The sequence below is a fragment of the Mercenaria mercenaria genome, chromosome 12 (genome assembly GCF_021730395.1).
Source record: "Mercenaria mercenaria strain notata chromosome 12, MADL_Memer_1, whole genome shotgun sequence".
NCBI classification, from domain to species: Eukaryota; Metazoa; Mollusca; class Bivalvia; order Venerida; family Veneridae; genus Mercenaria; species Mercenaria mercenaria.
The window spans coordinates 40935831-40948371 of NC_069372.1; the positions used below are offsets into that span (position 1 = coordinate 40935831).

Below are 12541 nucleotides of genomic sequence, written 5' to 3' on the forward strand. Positions count from 1 at the left end.
TTTCTTTTAATCAATTGTATCAGTCCATATTAGAAATATAGCAGGGTAAAGGTTAAGAATAGACGATTAGGTAGTTTACTGTGTATTCAACAGTCAGCTCATTGACATAATAGTATTCAAACATGCAACCTATGTAACTGATGTCAGTACACTTCCATTTAGACCATCATGTCAATATATTGAAAGCTATAAGACAAATAAAACAGAGAATATGTTAACACAATCCGCAACAGGCTGTTTGAACCACACTGAGCCTGTATGCAACAAACACTGGTGAAAGTTCCATCTAAAAGTTACTGTAAAATCAGAAATTTTGGAAAGGGTTAATTTTTGCTATATCCCCGAGACCCTACATCTCGCGAAAATTAATACTCACATAAATAATCACTATTAGTATAATTCAAATTCAATTATGATAACATTTATACAATTTCACAAATATTAAACCTTGAGAACATACTCAAAATTTCAAATTCGCAAAATTCTGACCCAGCGAAAATATGTGCTTTTACAGTAAAACTTGTGTTTCTTTCTTATTTTCACTTATCAGGTTCTTTTGTGCACCGGAGTGAACCATATAAGTAAGTTAAAAGCATGCTACTGATCAGGCCAAATCCTACAGTTTTATTACTCATAGCTTCCAGTTCTTGCAATATTCCTATATTTCTGACTATTCTCTCAGAACATTAATCTTCCCACCTGACCAAAACATGTTCTTTCCTCATATTGATAAAAAAAATTATTTATTCCTCAGGAATTAATTTAATAAAATGTCTGGACTGCAAAATTCATTAAATCAAACCCTAGTATATAGTCCAAGGCCCAAATTCATCATTTAAGATTCAGATTACATCATCCCCGAGTCCCTTGAATCATTCAGAATATTCAACTTGTCATTACTTTATTTTTAGCTCACCTATACAAATGAAATTTTGCAGAGCTGTCTGTGGCTACAGAATGAAAATTCCTGCAAAGTTTTATTGCATTCTGTGCTAATTTAACACTGATAAAAGAAAATTTAGTATTTCAAAGTCTTAAGTCTTTTGTTGATGAGTACCGGTCCGGATTTCACAGTATTCTCACCTGAAGTTTCATGTCTTTTGATATGTTCATCTTCAATACCATGTTTGATTATTTCATCCTGTACGTCTTCTGCTTCCCCAGCCTAAATACATCAACCACAGGCATAAATGCCCAGTGTAGGAAAAATCTTATTTTACATCAATATACATTCATGATATTTTTTGGTTTCACAGTAACACTGAAATATCTTTCACTGGTGAATACCAAATGCAATATCTTTACAAGCAGCCAAGTCACAAACGAAAAATGTAACATCTCATATTAACAAGTGATAAAATGTTTTGATCTTACATGTAAACAAAAAACATTTTTTATTTCATAACTTTTCAGTGATTTTACCAAACTTCTACTCATTCTGCATTTCTCTACCAGTGAAAAAAATACTGTAGAATTAATTACTTTTGTCAAACAAAAATTTCAGTTTTTGAAAATCACAATCGGTTTGCAAGTTTAACTGTTTGTGATGTATGGCCAAGTTTAAAAAATAAACAGAATTATTTAAACTAGAGTTGTCACAGGAGTGACGAATTATACCCCCACAATATGGCCTTGTCACAGAACTAAGCCAATGTCAAAGTTGAACTTGCTTGACCTTTGACCTACTGACCTCAAAATCAATAGAGGTCATCTGCTGCTCATGATCAACCTCCCTATAAAGTTTCATGATCCTCGGCCCAAGTGTTCTCAAGTTATTGTCTGGAAAATGTTTAAATGACCTTTGACTTTTGGAACCCAAAATAATTATGGGTCATCTGCTGGTCATGACCAACCTCCCTATTAAATTTCATCATCCTAGTCCCAAGCATTGTGAAGTTGTTGTCTGAAAACTGTTTAAGTGTTCCGGGTCACTGTCACCTTGACCTGTGACCTGCTGACCTCAAAATCATTAGGGGTCATCTGCTGGTCATAACCAACCTCGCTATCAATTTTCATGATCCTAGGCCCAAACGTTCTCATGTTACCATCCGGAAACCGTTTAACTGTTTCGTTTTATTGTGACCTTGACCTTTGACCCACTAACCTCAAAGTTGATTTTATTGTATTTTATCATGTTACACCTGTGTACAAAAAATTAAGATCCTAGACCCAAGCGTTCTCAAGTTATCATCTGGAAACCGTTTAACTGTTCCAAGTCACTGTGACCTTGACCTTTGACGTATAGACCTCAAAGTCGAACTTGACCTGCATTTCATGATGTTACATCTGTGTACCAAAAATTATGATCCTAGGCCCAAGTGTTCTCAAGTTATCATCCGGAAACCATTTAACTGTTCCGAGTCACTGTGACCTTGACCTTTGACTACAAGCCCCAAAGTTGAACTTGATCTGTATTTCATAATGTTACATCTGTGTACCAAAATATATGATCATAGGCCTAAGTGTTCTCAAGTTATCATCCGGAAACCATTTAACTGTTCAGGGTCACTGTGACCTTGACCTTTGACCCCAAATTCGAACTAGACCTGTATTTTCTGATGTTACACCTGTGTACCAAAAATTATTCAAATCAGTCAAGCCTTTCATTAGTTATCATCCGGAAACCACAAAAACCAACGGACCGACCGACCGCCAAGCTCACTCCTATATACCCCCCAAACTTCGTTTTGTGGGGGTATAATTAGCAATCATGGCGTTTTGCATATTTTATCAATTTTTGCAAGTATGGACAGCAAATAAAACAAATCTTAATCCATTGCAAGGAATTCTGATTTTATAATAATAGTTAACATTTTCTGCTGTAAATTACCAGATATATTTCATTCCAATGTTTCAATAAGACACTGAAAAACAAGAATGATGTCAATATTGTCCACTGAAAATGCTTGACAGACAAATACTAGTGTGAAATCATTAATATTCATGGGGGACTAATTTTTGGGATTTTGTGGTAGAGTCAATCCACAAAATTTAACCCCAACAAACAAGTAAAGTTCCCATTCATTTTATGTTCAAAAATTGAAATCCATGAATTCATATCCCCATGAAATTGCTGTTTTGACCAAAACCACGAAATTTCGTGCCCACGAAATTAAATGATTTCATAGTATTTAAGACTGAAAAATGGGAAAACTCAAAAGAAGTACTCAGACATGTAACAAAAGTCCCAACAATATATCCATGTCCGCTTTAAATTTTGATATACAGGTATACCAAGTTTCATATGTATTGAATGGAAGCTGTAGGAGGGGTTCACTACACAAGAAAGTGTGGACAGTCTGACGGAAAGACTGACAAAGGGATGGATGGACAGTCTAACCTACATATGCCCACCTCCAATGTCTTTGTCACCGGAAGCATAAAAATAGCATGATCACATCATCTGTGAATAGGAGGATTTTTACAAAAATATTTCATATAGCGTTCTCTTTTTAAGTAACAAAGAACAATGTCTTTTTATAATGGTTGTTAAAACTCTTGTAAAATTTTCAATTCTATTTAGGAAAACGTTGGCTATTTCATTTTAATTTTGCTCCAGAATTAAAACCTTTTTCATAAGTTTGTAACAACACCTATGTGAGGTACCTGAAATGATGTGGTGACCCTTTTCTTGTAGCGGGTAGGGGGTCTGGGATCCTCTTCCGGAAATGTATCTTCCATCATTCTGATAAGTTTCTGAAAATACATTGTATTGATCAGCATAATTATACCTCTATTATTTTGTTTGACAGTGTGACCTGACAAATTTCCTTTACGTAAAAGTTGACAACATTAAAATTTTATAAAATCTAAATTTCAACAGATTTAGAAAATACATAACAGCTAACTTGTTCAGTAAACTTTAAATGTTTCACTGAAACTTTTCACAATATAAAATATACCTGTACAGAAATAAAACTTGTTAGTTATTGTTTTTATTTATCTTGACTAATTCAAACAACCAGAGACAAAGACTGCTTTCTGGTTGTGTTCTTTTGATATCTCATAGACAAGTTAACTTCTCTATATTGTAATCACTTACTGCAACTTCTGGACACTGTGAGCGACTGTCCTCTGCCAGTTCCATCATCAATGGAATTAAATATAAGTTTATGTTCTTTAAACCTCTTAAAGTCTGCAAGTAAAAAAGTAATACCTTTTAAAACAAAAACACAGGTATCCAGAATACTATAATGTAAAAATCTGTCATTTTTTTTCAGTAAATTTTGCTACTGCCCAAAATTTAGCTCCGGAGATCCATTATGAACAATTCTGGTAGGAGACTATCTGGAAATTTAACAATATTTGTCTCTAAGCTTAGCACTTATAGAAAAGATGATTTTTTTTTAAATTTTCAAAGTAAAAGCTGATAATTTTCTTGGGCAGTGCCAAAAATAACTAAAGTGTCATGATTAAGATCAGAAGGCTTCAAGGATGAAGTAATCTGAATCTAAAAGTTAATAATGAACAGATGGATGGATGACAGCATGATCGACATAGCTGGTCTTTGAGTCTTCGATTCCGGTGAGTTGATAATTTTGTATAACATGACTGCTTGAATTTCAGAATTCTTGATAGCTAGAGTTTTAGACATAAACAAGAGGACCATGATGGTCCTGAATCGCTCACCTCTTCCCACATGACCCAGTTTTGAGTATGACGTCGTTTTTTCTATTATTTGACATAGTGACCTAGTTTTTGAGCTCATGTGACCCAGTTTTGAACTTGACCTAGATATTATCAAGATAAAAATTCTGACCAATTTTCATGAAGATCCATTGAAAAATATGGTCTCTAGAGAGGTCACAAGGTTTTTCTATTATTTGACCTATTGACCTAGTTTTCGAAGGTACGTGACCCTGTTTTGAACTTTATCTAGATATCATCAAGGTGAAAATTCAGATCAATTTTCATGAAGATCCATTGAAAAATATGGCCTCTAGAGAGGTCAAAAGATTTTAATAATTTTAGACCTACTGACCTAGTTTTTGACCGCACATGACCCAGTTTCAAACTTGACCTAGAGATCATCAAGATGAACATTCAGACCAACTTTCATACAGATCCCATGAAAAGTATGGCCTGTAGAGAGGTCACAAGGTTTTTTTTATTATTTGACCTACTGACCTAGTTTTGTAAGGCACGTGACCCAGTTTCAAACTTGACCTAGATATCATCAAGGTGAACATTCTGACCAATTTTTATGGAGATCCATTCACAAGTATGGCCTCTAGAGAGGTCACAAGGTTTTTCTATTTTTAGACCTACTGACCTAGTTTTTGGCGGCACGTGACCCACTTTCGAACTTGACCTAGAGATCATCAAGATAAACATTCAGACCAACTTTCATACAGATCCCATGAAAATTATGGCCTCTAGAGAGGTCACAAGGTTTTTCTATTATTTGACCTACTGACCTAGTTTTTGATGGCACGTGACCCACTTTCGAACTTGACCTAGATATCATCAAGGTGAACATTCTGACCGATTTTCATGAAGATCTCATGAAATATATGGCCTCTAGAGAGGTCACAAGGTTTTTCTATTTTTAGACCTACTGACCTAGTTTTTGACCGCACGTGACCCATTTTCGAACTTGACCTAGAGATCATCAAGATGAACATTCAGACCAACTTTCATACAGGTCCCATGAAAAATATGGCCTTTAGAGAGGTCACAAGGTTTTTCTATTATTTGACCTACTGACCTAGTTTTAGATGGCACGTGACCCAGTTTCAACATTGACCTAGATATCATCAAGGTGAACGTTCTGACCAATTTTCATGAAGATCTCATGAAATATATGGCCTCTAGAGAGGTCACAAGGTTTTTCTATTTTTAGACCTACTGACCTAGTTTTTGATGGCACGTGACCCAGTTTCGAACTTGACCTAGATATCATCAAGGTGAACATTCTGACCAATTTTCATGAAGATCTTGTGAAATATATGGCCTCTAGAGAGGTCACAAGGTTTTTCTATTTTTAGACCTACTGACCTAGTTTTTGAAGGCACGTGACCCAGTTTCGAACTTGACCTAGATATCATCAAGATGAACATTCTGACCAACTTTCATAAAGATCCCATGAAAAATGTGACCTCTAGAGTGGTCACAAGCAAAAGTTTACGGACGGACGGACGCACGCACGCACGCACGCACGGACGGACGGACGACGGACGACGGACACCGCATGATCACAAAAGCTCACCTTGTCACTTTGTGACAGGTGAGCTAAAAAAATGCAACATTGTATTATATTCTAGGTGATAAAGTTTTCCTGTTTTAAAGCAGTATTTTGTGGGGACATTCTTTGGTGCATAAAAATGTCAAAGGTTTTCATTTCAAAACATTTTAATAATCATATAAGGAAAACACTACAATGATTCTTTTTTCTCCTTGCTATTATTACTTGATGAGTAATTTATCAATTTTGATGGTAATGATAATCAATCAAGTGTACTGTTACTTCTCAGCTCTAAAACCATATACCAAAATCAGTTACCCATAAATTTAAACTTACAAACTGTAGATGAGTAGCAGACGCAAATTCCATGTCTGGTGAGTAAATCATATCATCCACTTTGGCAGAAATGGATTTTCCAATTGTCATATGGTCCTGACTTCTCTCCAACCTAAAATTGTCAGTATCAATAGCCAACCATTTCTCTCAAATATAAACTTACAGGAAACAATTACAGTTGAAACTCTGTATATCAAATTTCCAGGGATCAATCAATTTCAAGGATAACTGAAATCTGACTTAAAATGAAATTTCATGCATGTGTTTTCGGGATGGGACTTGAAAATGTCTTCGAGGTTATCAGAATTTTGAGATAAGTGAGTTTGACATATCAAGATTCAACTGTAATTCTAGTTAATTTTTGTCTTAAAGAAGGACTGTTCTTATTCACACTGGAATGTCTTCTGAATCTTGCACTATCCTATCACTAATATTACTTGTTGTTGGATTTAACATCATACCGGCACAAGTATAGGTCAGATGGCCACTTCCAGCTTTGATGGTGGAAAAAGACCCCAGGTGTCAATCTGTGCATTTTTCCATCAAGGGTAGGCACATGGGTAGAACCATCGACCTTCCGTAAGCTAGCTGGATTACTTCCTCCCAGGAAGAATTTGATGCCCCGAGTGAGGCTTGAACCCACATAGGTGAGGGGCAAGTGATTTGAATTCAGCAACCTTAACCACTCAACCACCGAGGCCCCACTAATATTGCTAACAGTCTTCTGTGGTCATGACTTAAAATAATCTTATGCACATATACATGTATATCTAGTGAAATGATCAAAATTCCTCTTTATAAAACTAATTAGAATTTTATTCCCAGAGTAAATATCAAATTTCCAGTCTTTCAAACTAATCAGGAGTTTGATTCAAAAATGCCTGATGTTGGAAAGCCTGATAAAGAGAACACTACTGTAAAATCATTTAATTTCGTGTGCAAGAAATTTCGTGGTTATGGTCAAAACAGCAATTTCATGGGGATATGAATTCGTGGATTTCAACTTTTTAACATAAAATGAATGGGAATTTTACTTGTTCGTTGGTATTAAATTCATGGATTGACTCAACCACGAAATCCACGAAAATTAGTCCCCCACGAATATTAATGATTTCACAGTATTATTTGTCCAGATGTAAAGTTAAAATTATTGTTTCAAACATACTTACAATGGATTGAGAAACAACTTTTGAACAGCTTCATTGTATTGTTGTAGAAGTGTCCTGATCACTGGATAGTCAGCTGTCTGTAATATATAGTTGTCAGTAAATCCAGTGTGGTAAAAGATGGATATAAATCTCTCTTAGAAACCAGTACATATGTTTCATAAAAAGTTAGTTTTACAGTGTCTTAATGAGCTTCCAGTCTCCATCATAACTAATCTAATTTAAATTTCTATTAATTACATTAACATTTTCTTTTATTGCAACATTTATTACTCCAGTTAGATGTATAAAGAAAATCAGCAAACTTACATTTGCAACGGCTTGTATAACAGCTCGGAGTCCCTTATTGTGCTCCATAAGATGGTGTAAATGCCCTGATGTACTGTGGTACAGTCTGTATGCCTCAACCAGGATCTCATCATCATACGACTCCCTGTACAAACACATGATAAATATTCACTGAATATAAAAGCTTACATATATTGTACCACATGCAATAAGGACACATTGTACTATATGCAACACAGACACACTGTACTACATTCAACATGGACACAATTTGTACTACATGCAACACAGATGCATTGTACTACATGCAACGCAGACACTTTGTACTACATGCAACACAGACACAATTTGTACTTCATGCAACACATACACTTTGTACTACATGCAACACAGATATATTGTACTACATGCAATGCGAACACTTTGTATTACATGCGATACAGACACATTGTACTACATGCAATGCTGAAATATTGTACTACATGCAACATGGAATATTGTACTTCAAAACAACAAAGACACATTGTACTACATGCAACAAGGACACATTATACTACCGGTACAATGATAACTCCAATTTTGCCAGGTCAACTGAGTTTGAGCAAAACAAATTTAACTATAGTTTAAAATGGAAGATTTTGAATTTTACAGCTTAAATGACACAGATATTACATGACCTAAAGTGATAAATTATAGATTTTACCTATCCATTATAACAAGTATGATGATACAGTAGAGAATTTCAAACAACTCCACATCTCTCCAGTAACTGGCTATCTTCTTCTGGTAATTGGATCTGAAAATTACATTTAAATGTATTCAATAAAAACATTTTCTCAACTTTTAACAGCAATTTTGTTAAGATTTCACTTAATTCATAAATGTACAAGAAATTTATCCAGGTTTTCTTGCAAGAGTAAATTCCATCTACTAATTGACACTGCCAGTACCACAATTTATGACCCTACATTTTAAAATTTAGACGTAACAGGTTTTGCAAAGAAACTATACGTGAAAACTGAAGTCTGCAAGTCAAATCCAGATAATCTGTACTCCTTAGTAAAATTTTTTTAATATATTAATCGATTGCATGTTCTATTTGTTTTCTACTTTTAAAAAATTAATATTAACATAACTCAGCAACAGTAAAAAAATAAACTTACAATAAGTAAAAGTAAAATAACTATCAAACTAATAACAAACAAGCATAAGCATAAATAATATAATTAATTTAATTATTTTCTATTGTCAACCTATACTGCCAGCTTACACCCATTCCCTGAAAGAAATAGGCGATTTACAGTCATTCAACATTAATTATTAAACTATTCCATTGAAACATTTCTAACTGGAATCAAATGCAGTCTTCCTCTGTGCTAATAAAGATACTGTAAACCAGTGAAATCTTTTGAGGGCATGAAATTCTGTGTTTTTGGTTGAAACAGCCATTTCATAGGGATATGAATCCGTTAATTGCAACTTTTTTAAATTTCCCTTCTAAAAAGTGTGCAAATATTAGAAATTCAAGATCAATTTATAAAAGTAAACATAGATATGGTAATAACACGAAATTCTGTCTTCAGGGTCCAAAGTTATAAAACTAAGTTTGGGGATTAGTCTCATATAATTGGTCAATTTCAAAATTGAGCTCACAATCAACCAATTAAAACTTGAACCAGGTTATTATAAATATAGACAATTTGCAACATACTTGATAGGAGTTGTTATCTGCCATGCAAATGGTCCTGTTGATTTCTCATCTCCAAATCTAAACCCATCAATCTTCACTTTCCGTGGTTTCACGTGCTCGAGACGTCGATGCACATGCTGCTGTACCTGGTGGGCATCTTGCTGTTGCGATACTGAGAATCTGCGATTCATACTTTGAGCCGTGGCTGCTCGAGACTGCCTTGATGTCAACTGAGCTTGTGAACCTTGACCTAAAGAAGCCAGACCCGGACTCCTTGGTGGTGCACCTAGTTACAGATATAAATATAAGTTATCAGACTCACTGTTTGAGCTCAAGTTACAAAAGTACACTTATTCATAACCAATCTTGCAACAAATTAATTTATATATGACGTAAATTATTTTTTGACTAAAAATTTAAAGCAGTACCCTTACATATGCAAAGGACTCATATCATAAATATACTTGAGTTTTTTATTTAAAATACGTTATATACAGTAAGACACTGATAGCTCCAAGATGCAAGGGGAGGAGCTTTCTAGTGTTTCAAGTGATTCAAAAATATATTTTAGGAGAATAGCTGGGCCCACATACATTGCTTGAGTAAGCCGTGGTGACTGAAGCACTGATGCTTGAGCAAACCATGTTTCATTGTATATTACATCAATAGCCAAAGCTTGACTTCACACAATGGGGCCTCCATGGCTGAGTGGTTAAGGTCGCTGACTTCGAATCATTTGCCCCTCACCAATGTGGGTTCAAGCCTCACTCAGGACATTGAATTGTTCATGTGAGGAAGCCATCCAGCTGGCATACGAAAGGTCGATGATTCTACCCAGGTACACGCCTATGATGAAATAATGCATGGAGGGGTACCTGGGGTCTTCCAACATCAAAGCTGAAAAATTGCCATATGATCTATAATTGTGTTGGTGTGACGTTAAACCCAACAAAAACAAAAGCATGCCACATGGCATCAAACAGTAAGAAACAGAGTTCATGACAATTAGATCCTAGGTTACCATGGAAATCAGTCTACAGATTTCATACCTTCACCAGCTTCGTATGCGTCCGCTGTTTCAAAATCATCCATCTGTGTCTGGAAGATTGAAATGTATGCTTCTGCTTGCGACCTCTCGAAGAAAACACCTTCATGCAGGGATGCCATTGGGTATTCACAGAAACTTGCCAACCTTAAATTTCAAAATTACCTTGTTCTCTTTGTGCAGAAAATATTACAAGAAACCATAATACAACAATTGGCTCTGCTCTGAGTTCCAAGAGAAGCATCAGTAGTATGGAAAATTTATTGCGCGATGTCATTGCAAAGCAACCAGCTTATAAAACACACTGTGATTTTAACCCTTACCATGCTAAATTTCTATAATGAACTTGTCCATCTTCCAATTTGGACAGTACCATTAACTGTTAAAAGGGGTGCTTACCAAAAAAGATACTGACTGAATAGCAACAGTGCAGATCATGATCAGACTGCACGGATGTGCAGGCTGATCATGATCTACACTGGTCGCAAAGGCAGAACCAATTGTGTCCAGCATGGTAAGGGTTAATTGAGGTTGACATAAACAGGGAAGTACAATTACAGTTTTCAATGAGAATGGGCAAGAAAATCTTGCATTAAAATTAGGTACAAGCACTAAATTTCACTAGAAAGACATCTTTCAGGCCATGCCACCAGTTCCAAACAAATTAAGTACCTCAAAAAGTTGCAACATGTACCTCTTGTATACCCTTTTCAATGGAAGCTTCAAACAATCTTTTTAAAATCTAATCATCATTCTAATATGAAAAATCCATGCACATTTCTGTTAAAACACAGAAATTTAACATCACATTATTTAACACCAAGGAAGAGTGCTGCTATATTTGATCTACTATTGATATAAAAAACGTTTTAGTATAGAAATGATATAACAGAATGGTGTTATACTTTTAAATTCACACACACTATATAGGTAATAAGTGTGAAAAAGAACTCATTTACTCACTCCTAACTTATTTCGCGATATTACATCGACATACTATATTTGGCGCAATACATGCGCCATGAAATGTTTCCCTTTTTCATCTACCTGTTTACATGAAAGACATACAAGAATTAAAATAATATACAGCACCACCATATTTTAATATATATATAAACAATACAAATTGGTTATACACTGCGTGTATAATTCACTCAAGCTACGCCCTTGTGAAATTATTCTGCAAGCATATAACCTCTTTGTATGGTTTCAATTTATTAAAATATGGTTCTTTTATATATTATTCATTAATCAGCAAACATACCCCTATCTTCTTAAAATAACAAATGTTTCCTATATGACCAAGCAAAACATAGTAAACTATAAATTCTTGTGCAGCAATGCTCAACCATCACAGTGCATGTACACAGATGCTGTGTTTTATTTATAAGTATATATGCTAGCATTTCAATGGTTCCTACAAACAAACACAGTTAAACCTGTCTGCAAAGATTACTCTTGGGAAATGAAAAAACTGGTCTTTGTGGACAGATGGTCACTTACATTAGGTAAATTTACACTACAGTCAAACTTTGTTCGCTCAAACTCAATGGGACAAACAAAATTTGTTCGGGTTAACGGTAGATAAAGCCATCGAAAAATATGTAATATATGGATATTTTGCCGGGACCTGACAATGAGATTCAAGCGGAAGTGGTGTACGAATTATCAGAGTTCAAGTGAACGATGTTCAACTGTATTCATTGTCAAATGGGAGAAGAAAAGTCTGAAGAGTGGCCTTTATAAGCAAGTTCGATAACAGTGGTCTTTATTAAAAGGTGGTCTTTAGCACAGGTTTGACTGTAAAGCAGATACATACTATTATCATACCT

At 35.0% G+C, this 12541-nt stretch overlaps 1 protein-coding gene across 2 annotated transcripts in view; it reads right to left on the reverse strand.

The window, feature by feature from the left end:
* Positions 1–12541, reverse strand: part of LOC123534926 (uncharacterized) — a 46370-nt gene that overhangs the window by 17339 nt on the left and 16490 nt on the right. For both annotated transcript variants that reach the window (XM_053519822.1, XM_053519821.1), the window contains 9 exons: positions 10714–10856; positions 9686–9950; positions 8678–8770; positions 7996–8119; positions 7690–7766; positions 6521–6632; positions 4043–4135; positions 3607–3696; positions 1084–1165 (listed from right to left, as the gene is read on the reverse strand). In XM_053519822.1, the coding sequence (XP_053375797.1) occupies positions 1084–1165; positions 3607–3696; positions 4043–4135; positions 6521–6632; positions 7690–7766; positions 7996–8119; positions 8678–8770; positions 9686–9950; positions 10714–10856 (1079 nt within the window). The remainder of the gene's footprint in view (positions 1–1083; positions 1166–3606; positions 3697–4042; positions 4136–6520; positions 6633–7689; positions 7767–7995; positions 8120–8677; positions 8771–9685; positions 9951–10713; positions 10857–12541) is intronic.